A 15,929-nucleotide genomic window follows, 5' to 3' on the forward strand; every position below is an offset into this window, starting at 1 on the left:
TAGCTTTCTTAGGGTGTGGCTCCCCGGGGCCCTGACAGGTGATAAGTGCGCCCCCCTGAGGGCAAGAGGCCTTCCTGGCCAGAGAAAAGTTCCAAAAGGACAAGGGCTCCAGGACAGTCCCATGTAGAGGTGGGGGAGGCCTGGGCAGCTCTTGGCATCCTACTTGGGGGACAGGCCTTTGCAGCCAGAGGAGTCAGGCCAGCATTGACTAGCAGAGCCTCTTTTTTCCAATTAGGGTCCCCTCCCTCCCTCTCTGTCCTTCATTGGGTTCACGTGAGTCTGAGAAAGGGCCTTGGCCTCTGCAGGGCAGGTCTGAGGTCACGGACATAGGGAAGCTGGTGTCAGTTCCGTCCAAGATCCTGTTTTATGATCCCTGTGCTTGGGGCAGTGAAGCAGGTGTGCAGGCCTGACACCAGTTGAGCTGGAGAGAGGGTTTCCCTCCAGGTGACAGAGGGGAGACCGGGGTGGGTATGGGGGGGGTGAGGCGTGGCTAGGGGAGACGGAAAGACCTGGGTGGTGGGGGAGGGGAGGGAACAGCAGGAGTGTGGAGGGGAGCTGACCGGCCCTCTGCTCCTGCAGATGTCACACACCAAGCCATACATCCGGAAGAAGGCTGTGCTGATCATGTACAAGGTGTTCCTGAAATACCCCGAGTCGCTGCGCCCTGCTTTCCCCCGCCTGAAAGAGAAGCTGGAGGACCCTGACCCTGGTTGGTTGATTTATGATGGGACAGCGGGGGCTGTAGGCCTGGTGGAGGGGGTTGCAAGGAAGGAGTTGAGGGGCACTAGGTCCTGGGCCTTCCGTCCTGGCATCCCACCAGATGGCATCTCCTTACTTCCTGGCTCCATGAGATGCCAGGTTTGCCTTCTGCTTTCCCTGCTCTGGCCCCAGACGCCACCGCCATTTCTCCAAGGAACCTGGTCCCATTTGTTGGTGTGGGATGTAGACATCAGGCCCCTTGCTGCCAGGCAGTAGACACCCAGCATCCACACAACTGTGCCAGGCTGCCTAGCTGGCTGTCCACACGTTAGCATTCACGGCTTTATTCTGACACCTTGATTTAAGTCCCACACCACAGGGCTCATGCCAGCTTTCTACCTGTTCTCTGTAAATCCTTCTCTCGTCAAGGACTCTCTGGAGTGAGCACACATCAGACAGGTTCTCTAAACAGGAGGCAAGGTCCAGCTTGTTCCGGTGGAACCTGCCTTGTATCAGGGAGAATGACAGAGTATGGAAAGTTCTGATAGGGGAAGTAGGAGCCAAGGTGGCAGGTGGGGGGTGCCCTGCACCAGAGTGACTTTGATCCTGCAGGGGGCCAGCCCCAGACTCAGGCAACTCCTGGTTGGTGCTTGAGCCACCCCAGGCGATGGGCATGGTGCAGGCACAAAGCAGAGGTCCCTGCACTTGGGGTGACTAGCCAACTGAGGAGGACCCTCCCGGATAAGGGTGCAGCCCTCATATCGATGATGCTCTTACTGATGACGTGGTCTCCCCTTAACTTCAAAGGGGTGCAATCAGCAGCGGTCAATGTCATCTGTGAGCTGGCCAGGCGTAACCCCAAAAACTACCTTTCCCTCGCCCCACTGTTCTTCAAGCTGATGACCTCCTCAACCAACAACTGGGTCCTCATTAAAATTATCAAACTGGCAAGTAGCCCTCCCATCCTTCCCTTTTCTCACCGTGTGGGAACGCCCTGAGCGTACGTGGGTGGGGGGTTGGAGTCAGTGTTGTTCCTGCCCCCAGGGACCCACTGGCCTCTCTTGTCCCTAGTTTGGTGCTCTGACCCCTTTGGAGCCAAGGTTGGGCAAGAAGCTGATTGAACCTCTCACCAACCTGATCCACAGGTGAGCACTTGGCCCCCGCGCAACCGCACCATCTGGCGTGCGCAGGCCTGCATTTCTTCTGGACCCTGGGGAGAGTCTCAGGGTCAGGAAGCAAACACCCGCCATGTGATTTTGCTCCAGGGAAGGAGCTGTGCTGCTGGGGCACCCGCTGGCCCTCGTAGGACACTGGGGGCTGGTCTGTCCTTTCCCTGGGAATCAGCTTTGGAAACCGCAACAGTAAGAGCGAAGAGAGCCCGCGGTTATCCTCTAGCTCATGAATAGACGTAGGTTGTCTGCTGCAAGAGCTATAGCCGTGTGTTACTTGTCGGTTCTGGAGCGTTGCAAGAGCTCCCACATGGCTCCAGGGGCCTGCACTTAAACTTGGGAGCTTGGTGGCAGGTGGCACAAGGGCGAGCTGGGGCCCGAGGCCACATCAGACCTGGAGCTATGTGCCCTGCGTGAGGCCCCAGCCTCCGTCCCTGGGCTTACAAGCAGATCAGACAGTGAAAGGTAATTGGGTAGAACTGGCGCTTGGGCCTGAGATGTTGTTGGTTTTAAATGTCCCCCAGCACTGCGGGTATGGTGTGGCCCTGAGGTTTTCAGAGGAACTAGCAGGAGGCCCTCAGTCTTGTGACCATGGATGTGGATGGGCTAATGGTCCCGCTTCTCTGGGACATGTGGCAGCACCACACTCGGGTTTAAGTGACTTGGGATCCAGAGTGTCACCAGTGAGGAGGTAGGAATGGAGTAGATGCACCTGGTGCCCGCCCTCAGTTGTCGCCCTGGCCATGCTCGCCACATCCCCTGAGAGTGGCACTGCAGCCATGGACTTCTCTTGCCTGTGTGTGGCCACGTCTTACTGCCCCCTGCCCCCGCCCAGCCCCCAAGGTGGAGCTAGGTGCTGAGGTCCTGGGTTGGGACAGACGTTTAGTGAAGTTTTTCTTCATGGGCATCACAAGATGGAAAGGTTCCAGGAATAGGCTCCACTGGTGGGAGCATCAGAAACCACCGTTGGCAGTTAGGGAGACTTGTGTCCCTTGGGGAGTGCTGTGGACCTGGGTGACAGCGGCGTACAGGGGGGCCAGCAGGCATGTGCTTTCCCTGCATTCCTCAGGCGTTCTGGTTCTCACGCCTCTGCTCTTATTCCTCCTCCAGCACGTCTGCCATGTCCCTTCTCTACGAGTGTGTGAACACCGTCATCGCAGGTGAGGGGCTGGCCACCGGGTCTACAGTGGGCGGCTGTGGCACGTGGAAGGCCCTCCCCACTCCCACCTGGGCGTCGAGGTGGGGCCCCGTGGTGCAGGGAGGATCCCAACTTTCTTTGCCCCCGTCCCTGCCACCCTCGTCTGGAGCCCCTTGGGAGGTGTGGATGGCTCGTGGCACATCTGCCCCCAGAGCCCCCTGGCCCCAGTGCTGAGTCCTGCTGCTCTCGGCCACTCGTTCCCCTGCCAGCAAGACCATTTTCCCTGAGGATTTTAGAGCAAATCTCAGGCACCGTGCCCTCCCCCCGTGGATTCTTTTTTTTTTTTTTTTTTAAATTTTTTTTATTTATTTATGATAGTCACAGAGAGAGAGAGAGAGGCAGAGACACAGGCAGATGGAGAAGCAGGCTCCACACACCGGGAGCCCGACATGGGACTCGATCCCAGGTCTCCAGGATCACACCCCGGGCCAAAGGCAGGCGCCAAACCGCTGCGCCACCCAGGGATCCCCCCCCGTGGATTCTTAAGCGCAGGAACCTACTACGAAAAGGTTTCACGAGCTGGGACCAGGAGGCGCTCCTCAAAGTCTCCCTGGAATCCCACTAAGTTTGAGTCAGTCTCCCACCAAGGGCTGATGTGTTTCACACACTTGACGAGCCTGACTGCCCATGTGATTGGTTTGAACCAGAGTCATGGCCCACGGGGTTTACCTCCTCGGTCCCCGCCTATCTGCCCAAAGTTGGGAAGCCAGCCTTACAGTCCTTCCTCAAGGCCCTGTGGGGACTTGAAGTTCCACAGTTCACAGGAAACCAGCCAGGGTCCACACTCCACGGTGACAGCTGTGTGGGCACGGAGGCTCAGTGGCACAGTGGAGAGGAAGGGTGGGCATTTGGGGCAGGCGAGTGCCCAGAGGCAGCAAATGCAGAAATTGGAGAATGAGTCTCTGTGTCTGCAGTGGTCGGTGGGGAAACGGGTGCAGCAGGATCAGTGCTGTGCTTGGTGATGGACAGGGGGTTTGGGGGCATAGGGCAAGGCAGCAGGCCTGGCAATGCCTGTTTGGTGGGCCTTGGGGGGGTGGAAGAGCCAGGCAGGTAGGGTTGGCGCGGGTTCTGTGGGACTGCCCTGGACAGGGGTGCCTGCTTTGGGGCTTTGGTCTGTGCTCAGCAGCCAGATGCTGTCTGGTCAGCCAGCCTCTCAGGAGAGCAGTCAGCCCGACAGCTCCCGGTGTGCGGTGTTTCTGGCTGCTGGCCCCGAGTGAGTGAGCCTCTGCACGCCTGGTGAGGTGTGGGGACTTCCTGAGGCCAGGTTTTCTGTTTCAGTGCTCATCTCCCTGTCCTCTGGCATGCCTAACCACAGCGCTAGCATCCAGGTATGTCCTTGCGTGCATGTGGTGGTCCACCCTGCAGCCATCACTCACACGTGGCACCCTGCTCTGGGCCCTGGCCAGCTTGTGTCTATGGAGTTGACAAGCCGGGGGGTGGGGGGGACACAAATGTTAGTGCCCCAGAAGTTACTGACATGTCATTGTGTGCTTTGGGGGACATTCCACAAGCGTGTGTCCCTGTTGGTGGTTGCAGGCAGCCATCGTGCTGGGTGCTTTGCGGAGTGGGGCCTGGTATCCTCTGTCCCTGCCTGGTCCCAGGGACCCTGGGCTGGATCAGGGTGTGAGGCGGGCCTGGGGTCACTGACTTCAGTATTGTCTCAGAAGGCATGACTAGTGTCACCTTCCCCTTTGCAGCTCTGTGTTCAGAAATTGAGGATATTGATAGAAGACTCTGATCAAAACTGTGAGTCCCTCCTCCCTCTGCACACCCGTAGGTCCTGCGCCTCTGTAGCCCTGGAGTCCTTGAGCTCTAGGAGAGCAGGTGCTTGTGGTGGTGAGCTGTGCGGCCTGGCGTGTGCAGGCTGATACTCGAGCTTCAGGAGTGTTTTAAAGACACCAGCCTTTGGTGGCCTAGCTATGGCCCCTGCACCCACTCTCCTCGTGCGTGCGGGGCATCCCTGCTGCCGTCTTGGAGTGGGACTCAGCGGGTAGGGCCAGCTGGAAAGGTGGGCCCTGGGCAAGGTCCTTGAGCAAGACGTGGCTCCTCCAAGCCCCAGTTCCAGCACGGGGCTCAGGGAGGTCAGTAGCAAGCCTCTGGGTGTGGCCTGGAGCTGCCGGTGCCGCTCCTCCAGGGTCTCCTGTGAGCACTTGGTCCCGTGGGAGTGCCCGCGGTTTCCTGGGATTGACAGGGTGCTTTAGCTCTAGCTCCTGGCAATCCTGGCACTTCTCCAAAAGAGTTTAACCCTGGTGCACCTTGCTGGCTCACCTGCAGGGGTCTAGCCAGTCACATGCCCCCAGGCAGGAGTGGCAGGGGCTGCTGAGGACTCTGCATTTTTGTTTGGTGCAGGGGCTTCCACGCCTGTGCTGTGTGAGGCCAGATAGTAACTTTTCTCAGCTTTGCCGACCCTGCATCGTCTGCCACTGTGCCAGCGGTGGACACGGCCGTGTGCCTGTGCCAGTGGTGTTCACAGAAACGGGCTTCGAGTCAGACCTGGTCCGTGGCCTGCAGTTCATCACTGTAGTTTCAGAGGGTTGTGTGTTTGGGTTGCTTGAGGGCAGTCGCACCTGGTATGTGTGAGGTCCCTGGGCGTGCAGGGCCTGGAACTTCTCTCCCAGCACCCATCGTGCCGCTTAGGACCCCTGGGGGCCCGCATGCAGCTGGTTCTGACCGAGTCTAGGTTGTCGGGCCCGGGCTGCAGACCCGGCCTCGCTCTTTCTGTGCAGGCCCTGAAGCACGTGAGGGCGCATCCAGGTTAACTGCATCTCGCCATCTCTGCAGTGAAGTACCTGGGCCTGCTGGCCATGTCCAAGATCCTGAGAACACACCCCAAGTCTGTGCAGGCCCACAAGGACCTCGTCCTACAGTGTCTGGATGACAAGGACGAGTCCATCCGCCTACGGGCCCTCGACCTCTTGTACGGAATGGTGTGTGCCCCGCCCCAGGCCTGCGTGCCCTGTCCCAGCTTGGTCTGGCCCCTCCCTCAGCAGCCCCCTTCTCCTCACCCCCCACCCCCCAGGTGTCCAAGAAGAACTTGGTGGAGATTGTCAAGAAGCTGATGAGCCATGTGGACAAGGCCGAGGGCACGACCTACCGCGACGAGCTGCTCACGAAGATCATCGACATTTGCAGCCAGTGCAACTACCAGCACATCACCAACTTCCAGTGGTCCGTGCCCCACAGCCCGGGGGGGCGGGGGCTGGCGCCAGGGGCACTCCTCAAAGGCTCCCTTCTGCAGGTACATCAGCGTCCTGGTGGAGCTGACCCGGCTGGAGGGCACCCGCCACGGCCACCTCATCGCTGCGCAAATGCTGGACGTGGCCATCCGCGTCAAGGCCATCCGGAAGTTTGCAGTGTCGCAGATGTCTGCGCTGCTCGACAGCGCCCATCTGGTGGCCAGCAGCACCCAGCGCAATGGCATCTGCGAGGTGCTCTATGCAGCCGCCTGGATCTGCGGGGAGTTCTCCGAGTGAGTCGTGCAAGTGGTGCTAGGGGCCACCTGTGCTCCCTGGAGCGAGAGGGGTGCCAGCAGACCTGTGTCCCCGGTCCCCTGGCAGCTGCCCCAGTCTCTCCTTCCTGGGGCTTTCTCTCTGCTGAAAGAGCTGCTTTAAGCACACGTTTTCCACCGAGAGAACAAGCGAGAAGCTGGTCACAGTGTGGCCCAGGATGGCTGTGTCATAACCCAAGTCTTGTCTTTTCCTTGCCTATTGCAGCCAGGGAAGCTCCATCACTCTAATTGTGCTGTCAGTTTTGGTTTTGCTTGCTCTTAATCATTTTTTCCTACGGGTACTTTGTGGTTGTTCCTTTGTCTAATTTCCTTAGAGTTCTTTTTCTTCTCTCCTGGATGGGGGGAGTGTGTGCACGAGACCCCTGTAGCGGGGCGCCCGCAGGGCTGGCAGCCACAGGGGTGGCATGCTCATCAGGCCCTCCTTGTCTGCAGGCACCTGCAGGAACCCCATCAGACCCTCGAGGCCATGTTGCGGCCCAAAGTCACTACCCTGCCCGGCCACATCCAGGCCGTGTATGTGCAGAATGTAGTCAAGCTGTATGCGTCCATCCTGCAGCAGAAGGAGCAGGCCGCGGAGCCAGAGGCGGCCCAGGAAGTCACACAGCTCATGGTGGACCGGCTGCCCCAGTTTGTACAGAGTGCGGACCTGGAGGTCCAGGAGCGGGTCAGTGTTTCTCCGGGGGCTCCCATCTCTGGAAGAGCCCACATATTGTGTTTGTGTCTTCCCAACGGCGGCCAGCTTTGCCTTTTCCCAAGAGCAAGGTGCAGAACTCTGTTTTCCAGGGCTCCGCCTCAGCCTGGGGATGTGAGCAGGTCTGGGCCCCCGTGGTCGGGGAGGCTGTGGGTAGTGGTCCGCAGGTAGAGGCCAGGGAGGGGGGTGGGTGACGAGAGGATGAACAAGTGGGAGACGCTCTGACAGTGCGTCATTGGTCTTCGGGGGAAGCATCTAGTTGGCAGAAGGTTTCTGGGTGGGAGTTCAGGGTGGCAGTGTAGGCATCCACGGCCAGGCTGCTTCTGATGGCCTGTGGGCTACATGGGGCTTGTGGTTACCCAAACTGCACGTCAGCATTGAATGCCACTTGGGTCCAGGTGCGCTGTGGTTGAGGGCAGCGGCAGGACATGAGCCCAGCTGGTGGCCGTGGTCCCCATGCATCCATCTGGGAGCCACACTCCAGTAGAATCCCAAGTCAGAGCCTACAGAGGACCAGCCGCTGTGAGGCGCCCGGGTGTCTCCTGGAAGGAGGCGCTGCAAGTCACTTGGGGCCTCACCGCCTGTTCAAGGGCTTTTCTTGGACAACCGTGCTCTCTGCTCGTGACGCTGTCTCATCTGTGGGCCTGTTTCCCTCCTCAGCCTCTTGCAGACTGACACAGAGGCTGGGGCTGGTTTCTTCCTCGGCACATGCTTCCACGAAGCCCATGGCTTCTCCGAGCTTTCCAGACATTCTCAGTACGGCTTGGGCAAGGGGCAGCCATGCTCGCTTTCTCTGGGCTGGGCATCCACAAGGTCTGAGCAGTTAGCTTTGGCGCTCAGTGGCCTTCAGGACCAGTTCTCTCTGACCCTTTGTGACTCCTCTGTGGTCCCCTCAGGCGTCCTGCATATTGCAGCTAGTCAAGCACATCCAGAAGCTTCAGGCTAAGGACGTGCCAGTGGCTGAAGAAGTGAGTGCCCTTTTCGCTGGGGAGCTGAACCCGGTGGCTCCCAAGGCACAGAAGAAAGTTCCAGTTCCTGAAGGGTGAGCTGCACAGCCCATCAGAGGGTGTGGGCCGGGGTGGCAGGAGGGAACTGCAGCAGGGCGTTCACTGGTGTCTCTGTCCCAGTGGCTGGGAAGTGGATAGAGGCAGCCCTTGCCTGCAAACTTTGGGGCCTTGTGAGCCTGCACAGGATCCTCAGGACACACAGGGATCATGAGGGCCAGCCCTGCGCCGGGGGCCCCTAGACGAACTGGGATGGCTGTGATTTCAAGTAGTGGCCTAGTCTTCGTGTCCTTGTTTCCAAGAGGTCGGGGTGTTCCTGATGCACATGCTGCTTTGAGTGTCCAGGGCCAGGCGCACAGCCTGGAGCTGCCTTGTGACCTCACTGTGTCTTGTAGCCTAGACCTGGATGCTTGGATCAATGAGCCACCCTCAGACAGTGAGTCTGAGGACGAGAAGCCCAAGGCCATCTTCCACGATGAGGAGCAGCGCCAGGCCAAGCAGCGGCAGCCTGAGGCGGATGAGGAGGAGCTGGCCCGGGTGAGCACTGACCCATGGAGGCAGGGGTTCATTCGCAGGGGCAGATGGCCTCACTCAGAGCACAAGTGACTACACAGTCGTATTGTCCTCTGGGCAGCACTGAGCTACCTTCTGAAGACTGGGGTTTGTTGAAATGGGTAGTAGCGTCTCTTGAGGCCAGAGCTCCTCAGAGAGAGGCATGGGGGCTTTGCTCCTTTCCTCTTGGGTGAGGGATTTACAACATGCAATGTGGAGATGGCCTGGAAAAGAACAAAGAAACTGCGGCCCCCCAGCTCGCCACCGCACCATGTCTGGCTCCCTCCAGGAGCCCCTCCCCTCCTCATGACCTGTCCTGCCCTTGTCCCACTCCTCTGCAAGCTGAACCTTTAGGCAATGTGATCTGACTCCTAGCTCAGCTCTTCTTTGTTTTTTTTTTATTTTTTTTTTTAATTTTTTTTATTTTTTTTTTATTTTTTTTTTTTTTATGATAGTCACACACACAGAGAGAGAGAGGCAGAGACACAGGCAGAGGGAGAAGCAGGCTCCATGCACCGGGAGCCTGACGTGGGACTCAATCCGGAGTCTCCAGATCGCCCCCTGGGCCAAAGGCAGGTGCCAAACCGCTGCGCCACCCAGGGATCCCTCAGCTCTTCTTTGGAGCTGAGTGGCCTCAAATAGCTCACCCAGCCTCTCTGAACTCCCATTCTTGAAACAGAGCTGGTCATCTCCACCTCCTGAGCTCCTTCCTGACCTCAGTCCTCCTGCGAGAGAGGGAGGCGCAGAGACATAGGCAGAGGGAGAAGCAGGCTCCATGCACCGGGAGCCCGATGTGGGATTCGATCCTGGGTCTCCAGGATCGCGCCCCGGGCCAAAGGCAGGCGCCAAACCGGTGCGCCACCCAGGGATCCCTGCTGTGGTCTTCCTATTGGCTAAGGGTCAACAGTAAAGTTCTGTGGCTTCCCAGGCCTGCCTGAGGCCGGGAACATGGAGGTAGCCCACGCCCAGAAAGGAGGGGATGTGTTCCACCTGTATGTAGTCACTGACATGTGTCTTGACTCCTGTCCCTGCAGCGTCGAGAAGCTCGGAAGCAGGAACAGGCCAACAACCCATTTTACATCAAAAGTTCCCCGTCCCCCCAGAAGGTAAGGCTGGTTCCAAGTCGTCCTGGTAAACATTTCCTCTCCCATAGCCTCATAAGAGCCCCGTCCACACTCAGAAAGACAGCAGGGGTATCCTCTGCAGGGTGGCACTTCATTGTCACAGTAGATCCATGTGACCCAACTGCCAGGAGGGTCCTGCCTACGACACCGAGTGAAGGCAGCGTTTAGATCATAACACAGGTGGTACCCACTGCCTTCGTCCACATCCTTCACCCACTGGGTGCCCCCCAGGTAGACCCGGCTGCACATGAGTAGTCTCTTGGTTCCCTCCTTTGGGATTGCCAGGTAACCTCGTGACTCTGCTCAGCCTTCTCAGGGGCCACAGATGGCCCCCACCACTCCTGCAACATCTGGTTTTCTGACTCTGGCCATCCTGGTGGGCGCTAAGTACTCGTTAGGTACAGGCCTTATATCTGGCTTGGGCTCATTTACATAGGCCAGTCTCCCAGTCTAGCCAGCCACTCTCCCCACCATGCCCTATTGGAGCCACAAGGCCCCAGGCCGTCTGCCTCTTTTGTGCTGGGCTGCAGCCCCTGCTCAGGCATCCCTGTCTGTCCCACCTGTTCTGTCCAGTAACGCCCTGATGCTTACTTCTCCAGCGGTACCAGGACATGCCTGGGGTGGAACATATACCTGTGGTGCAGATAGACCTCTCGGTGCCCCTGAAGGTGCCAGGCAAGTGTTTGCATGGGCAGCATAAGCCCGCCCCAGGAGTTCCCATCAGCGAGGGCAGTGGGAGCTGAGTTCAGGTCCCAGATGCTGTCATGGGCCAACCTTGAAAGCCTCCAGCTTGGCATGCTAGCTCTCTGCTGCACCCCATGCTGCCTCCTTGGCTAGGGCAGGTCCCAGCTTGGGGGCTGGACAGGAGGCACAAGTCAAGGACCCAAGTGTCTTTGCACTGTTGCCACCTCATTTTTTCCCCAAGCCCTAGCTCCCCACGTGTCCCTGCTGCCCTGGGCCTGCACGTCAGCATTCTGAAAGCCTCTGCCTCCAAGCAGCCAGAGGGGTGGTGCCTACACGATTCCTCACCTCCCTCCAGCATAGACCACAGAGGGCTGTGGGGCCCCCTTCCTGCTGAGTCTTGGGGGCCACCCGCCCCCACCTGGCTATTAGGGCAGCGGCCAAGCACTGGGTCATGTGCACACCCGCAGGGATGCCCATGTCGGACCAGTACGTGAAGCTAGAGGAGGAGCGGAGGCACCGCCAGAGGCTGGAGAGGGACAAGAAGAGAAAGAAGAAGAAGGACAAGGACAAGAAGGGCAAGCCTCGGCGCCACGGCTCCCTGCACACAGAGAGCGACGATGACCTGGCCCCAGCGCAGCAGGTGGACATCGTCACCGAGGAGATGCCTGAGGTCAGCCTGTTGGGCCTTCCCGTCCTCCCGCTTCTGCTTCTTCTATGGCCCGGGGAGGCTTGCAGCCAGCACTCGCTGTGTACCAGGCTGCAGAGCAGGGTCTCGAGCTGTCAGCCGGAGACCCTGGTGCATCCCGACCTCACTGTCTGCCCCAGATGAGCTCCCCTCATGGGTGTGGGCCTCGCTGTCCATTTCTGAGAAGGGGGTGTGGGGCTCCACGGACCCACCAGGCTCGGGACTAGGCAGACTGGATGGTTTTCCTTTCTTCCTTCAGAACGCTCTCCCTAGTGATGAGGACGACAAAGACCCCAACGACCCCTACAGGGCCCTGGACATCGACCTGGACAAGTAAGTGGGGGCAGCCCGGGGCTGCCCTTGTTCTCCAAGTCCCCGTCTTCTCCAAGTCCCCGTCACCACACTCTGTGACCCACCCACCCTGCCCCCAGGCCTCTAGCTGACAGCGAGAAGCTGCCTGTCCAGAAACACAGGAACGCGGAGACCTCCAAGTCTCCTGAGAAGGAGGACGTCCCTGTCTTGGAAAAGAAGGTCAAGAAGCCCAAGAAGAAAGATAAAAAGCACAGAGAAAAGGAGCGAGAGAAGAAGGAGAAGGGGAAGGAGGCGAGGGTGGAGAAGGAGGTAGGTGGGCCCCACAACCCCCCATGCTGAGCTACACGTCCCTCCGTGTCTGCACATGTCCACCCATGTGGTCACACCAGGGGAAGGGTTGCAGGTTTAGAGAAGTATCTGTGGGTCGTGCTGCTTTCTCACGGCCTGGCGTTGGGACGCCTGGGGCTGCTTGTTCTCCTGGCGGTGATAGAAGCACCTCCGCAGCCTCCAGACCTGACATTGTGGTCAGCTCCCTGTGTGTTGGGGTCCCATGGAGCTGAAGCCGCCCTGTCTGGTCGGGGTTGACCCCTGCCATGCTCTGCAGCCTGTTCTGCTGTATAAGCCAAAGGTCTGTCTTCCTGTGGTTTCAGGGTGAGGACTTGGATTTCTGGCTGTCTACCACGCCGCTGCCTGCTGCAGCCCCGGCCCCGGTAAGAGCCCAGGGGGCAGCCGTGATGCATGTGCCTCTCCGAGGCGTCCAGGGACACCTCCTCTGGCTCTGCCCTCCGCAGGGTTGTGTGGGCGTGGGGCACCCCTGCACAGATTTGGGCCAGCCTGGTCCCTTGCCTGAAGTCTGGCGCAGTCAGTGGCTGCAGGAACAGCCCCCAGAGCTCCAGCCTGGCTCAGGCCTCTGCCAGCTGCCTGCGCTTTCTGGTGGCCATGCGCTCCTGCTGACCAAATGCCTGGTGTGCTGACGCAGATGGGGTCAAGATGTGGTGGGGGTGGAGGACACCCTAGCCTGGGCCCTGGCTTCCCCCTCGAGCCCCAGCACCCGGCTCCCTGCAGGAAGAGCCTGGAGTGAATGCTATCATCGCTGCCCCCAAGGAAGAGGATGAGGAACCCCAGAGAGAGGAGCAGGGTGACGAGGAAGATGATGAGGACAATGAGCGGGACCCTGAGAAGGTGAGGATGCCTACCCTGGGTGTCCTGAGTGGACTGTGGGGAGAGTTATTGCTTGCTGCCTGACTGCGATGCGTGGAGGTCCTCAGGGCCTTCGGGGAGGCATCCTGTTGGTGTGCTTCTGGGCTTTTAGTTTTCATGATAGCGCTGGTATTACTCGCATGCTGTGAAATTTATCTTTTAAGGTATGTGATTCAGTGCCATGGAGTATATCCACAGGGTTGTGCAGCCGTTCTCTCTTTCTAGAACATTCTATTAGCCCAAAGGAAACCCCATCTCTATAAGTTGTCGCCCCCACGAGCCCTGTCCCCGTCTATGGAGCCTGTTCTGGACATCTCACATATGTGGACTCACACACCGTGGGGCCTCCTGTGTCTAGTTCCCTCCCTGGGCATCCTGGGCTCGGGGTCAGACCCTGGGGCGGCATGTGGGGGCCCTCGCTCGTCTATCTGCGTACCCACTGAGGTTTCCGCCTTTCATTTGTTGGGAATTGTGCCCCTGTGAATGTGTGTTCTCATCTGTCTTGGGAGCACAGTGAGGAGCTGGTGTCGGGCGTCCTGCTGGCCTCCCCGGGGGTGTAACCTGTAGGCAGGGACTGTCTCACTGAGCAGTGGGTCCCAGGTCCTCGCCCCTTCCCCGGGAACCTGGGGCCTGCCGCTCTGTCCGCTCCATCACATGTGCTCCTTAGTGCGGCCCACTGATCCACGCCTCAACCCCTGTGACACATGGGAGCGTGGCCTGAGAGCCACAGCGTGTGGCGTTCCTCAGGGGCCCCACCGGTGGGAGGAGATTGAGAGCTGACCGTGACCTATGTGTTTTGTTCTAGAAATCTTCCAAGCATAAGAAGAAGAAGCACAAGAAGGAGAAGGAGGAGAGAACTAAAGACAAGAAGAAATCCAAGAAGAAAAAGCCTCCCGGCGACGAGGCAGCAGAGCCTGTCGAGAATGGCGATGGCGCGCTTGATGAGGAGCCCCTCCCGGTGAGGGGTACTTCACTCGCCTCCCGAGGGGCCCCCGCAGCCCGCCAAGGCCTCGACACAGGGGGACACCCGAGTCTAGGAGCCGCGGCAGTGGGGCCTCTGGGCGCGGGGTTGTGGGGGAGCCCCGGGGGCTCTGGGCGTCAGGGAGGTGGCGCTGCCTTGTGGCTGGAGTCCCTGCGGTACAGGCTCGTGTGGTCTAGGACGCAGGGGTGCACTTGCCCCCTGGTTCTTTCAGTCCCAGTGTTTCCCACCTGGAGCGCTCCGCAGGTCGTGACAGGCCCTATCCTGTGGGCAGCCGCTGCCCTCAGGTTCTCGCTGGCCAAAGCTCAGTGTTTCTCTTTGTTTCCAGCCCATGTCCAGCTACTGCCTCCTGGCCGAGAATTCCTACATTAAAATGGTGAGTAGTATGGGTATTTGAGGGTGCCAGGGCCCGGGGTAGGCTCTGCGGTCCTTTCTTTGTGAGGAGAGGGCAGTGGAGTGTCAGGGACAGTGGACCCTCCCAGGGCTCCTGCTTCTAGAGCCTCCCTCAGTGGAGCCTTTCTGGGGGGAGAGACGCATGTGGGTATTTCCTGCTGCATGGGACCGCGATGTGGGTGGGATGGGATTGGCGTGATGGCTGGCCTCCGCCAGGGACAGGGCAGGGGCAGCTTGAACCATGGACGGCACAGGAATAGTGTTCTTGCGTAGGGATTCGGGTACTTTCCCTTCTCAGAGGCAGTCCGCCTTTGCACGAGTGTCACTGGCACTCCCGAGCCCCTTGTGTGGGTCCAGGCTAACCCCGACCTCGCCCTGCAGACGTACGACATCCAGGGCAGCCTGCAGAAGGACAGCCAGGTCACCGTGTCCGTCGTTTTGGAGAATCAGAGCAGCAGCTTTTTGAAGAACATGGAGCTCAATGTGCTGGATTCACTCAACACCAAGCTGGCCCGGCCAGAGGGCTCCTCCGTCCATGACGGTGTCCCGGTGCCTTTCCAGTTGCCCCCAGGTGTGCAGGCCATGGGCAGGACGTCAAGGGCTGGGGGGAGGTCGGAGGCTCCTGCTGCACCCTCTCTGCTCGGTCCTGGGACACCCTGTCCTGGGACATCCTGTCACCTGGTGTCCCTTGGGCTGAGCCCAGCTTTCTGACCAGCATGGGGTCACGCACGTTACTGCCACCTGCCAGGGTGCCAGACAACAGCCAGGCACCGCCCCATGCCACACTCAGGCCCCACTCTTCCTCCCCTCCCCAGGCATCTCCAATGAGGCCCAGTTTGTGTTCACCATCCAGAGCATCGTCATGGCCCAGAAGCTCAAGGGGACCCTGTCCTTCATCGCCAAGGTACCAGGGCTTGAGGTGATAGTGGGAGCCCACAGGATGGCCCCTGCCTCCTGCTCACTCTCTGCTCCTGCTCCCGCAGAATGACGAAGGCTCCACCCACGAGAAGCTGGACTTCAAGCTGCACTTCAGCTGTACCTCGTACTTGGTCACAACGCCGTGCTACAGGTGTGCGGCCACACACACCCCTTACGTTCACACTCTGTGCCGTGAGCCGGCAAACGTCCTCAGACCTCAGGCATGAGAACGTAGGGCGTGTGATTGCCCCAGGTCAGCTTGGACCTGGTGGCACGGACAGCAGATGCTGGTTCTCGCAGTGCCGGAGGCTGGCCGGCCGTGATGGGGTGTCGGCAGGGCTGGGTCCTCTCCGTGACCCCCTCCATGGCATGTAGACCCTGCCTTACCACACGGTCTTCCCTGTGCGTGGGTCTGTGCCTCGACCTGCTCTTTTTAGGGCACTGGTTGTATTCCATTAGGGCCCTGTCTCAAAATACAGTCAAATTCTGAGGTCCAAGGGTCAGGATTCAGCACAGGCATTGTGTTGGGGGCATGGGATAGCCCATGACATCTCCGGGACCCTCAGAGACCTCAAGCTGCAGGTGCCACCCAGGGGCGGGGCTGGGGAGCCTGCCTGTTGTCAGCCTCTCTGCCCCGTGTCCTTCCCGCAGTGACGCCTTTGCCAAATTGCTGGAGTCTGGGGACCTGAGCATGAGCTCAATCAAAGTCGATGGCATTAGTATGTCCTTCCAGAACCTTCTGGCAAAGATCTGTTTTCATCACCATTTTTCTGGTAAGAGGTGGGACGTGGCTTGTACGCCTGTGGGGTTGCC

At 59.4% G+C, this 15,929-nt stretch overlaps 1 protein-coding gene across 2 annotated transcripts in view; it reads left to right on the top strand.

Moving 5' to 3' along the window:
• The window catches only part of AP3D1 (adaptor related protein complex 3 subunit delta 1), a 39,663-nt gene that overhangs the window by 19,682 nt on the left and 4,052 nt on the right, over positions 1-15,929 (top strand). For both annotated transcript variants that reach the window (XM_055343370.1, XM_055343371.1), the window contains 25 exons: positions 580-709; positions 1,507-1,646; positions 1,771-1,844; positions 2,979-3,028; positions 4,345-4,394; positions 4,764-4,812; positions 5,848-5,993; positions 6,086-6,234; positions 6,305-6,535; positions 7,007-7,238; positions 8,162-8,307; positions 8,665-8,806; positions 9,856-9,927; positions 10,545-10,620; positions 11,097-11,299; positions 11,574-11,647; positions 11,746-11,935; positions 12,277-12,336; positions 12,692-12,808; positions 13,632-13,784; positions 14,134-14,181; positions 14,580-14,769; positions 15,014-15,102; positions 15,182-15,267; positions 15,768-15,889. In XM_055343370.1, the coding sequence (XP_055199345.1) occupies positions 580-709; positions 1,507-1,646; positions 1,771-1,844; positions 2,979-3,028; positions 4,345-4,394; positions 4,764-4,812; positions 5,848-5,993; positions 6,086-6,234; positions 6,305-6,535; positions 7,007-7,238; positions 8,162-8,307; positions 8,665-8,806; positions 9,856-9,927; positions 10,545-10,620; positions 11,097-11,299; positions 11,574-11,647; positions 11,746-11,935; positions 12,277-12,336; positions 12,692-12,808; positions 13,632-13,784; positions 14,134-14,181; positions 14,580-14,769; positions 15,014-15,102; positions 15,182-15,267; positions 15,768-15,889 (3,019 nt within the window). The remainder of the gene's footprint in view (positions 1-579; positions 710-1,506; positions 1,647-1,770; positions 1,845-2,978; positions 3,029-4,344; positions 4,395-4,763; positions 4,813-5,847; positions 5,994-6,085; positions 6,235-6,304; positions 6,536-7,006; positions 7,239-8,161; positions 8,308-8,664; positions 8,807-9,855; positions 9,928-10,544; positions 10,621-11,096; positions 11,300-11,573; positions 11,648-11,745; positions 11,936-12,276; positions 12,337-12,691; positions 12,809-13,631; positions 13,785-14,133; positions 14,182-14,579; positions 14,770-15,013; positions 15,103-15,181; positions 15,268-15,767; positions 15,890-15,929) is intronic.

This window comes from Nyctereutes procyonoides, unplaced genomic scaffold (assembly GCF_905146905.1).
Source record: "Nyctereutes procyonoides isolate TBG_1078 unplaced genomic scaffold, NYPRO_anot_genome, whole genome shotgun sequence".
In the NCBI taxonomy this organism is placed as follows: Eukaryota; Metazoa; Chordata; class Mammalia; order Carnivora; family Canidae; genus Nyctereutes; species Nyctereutes procyonoides.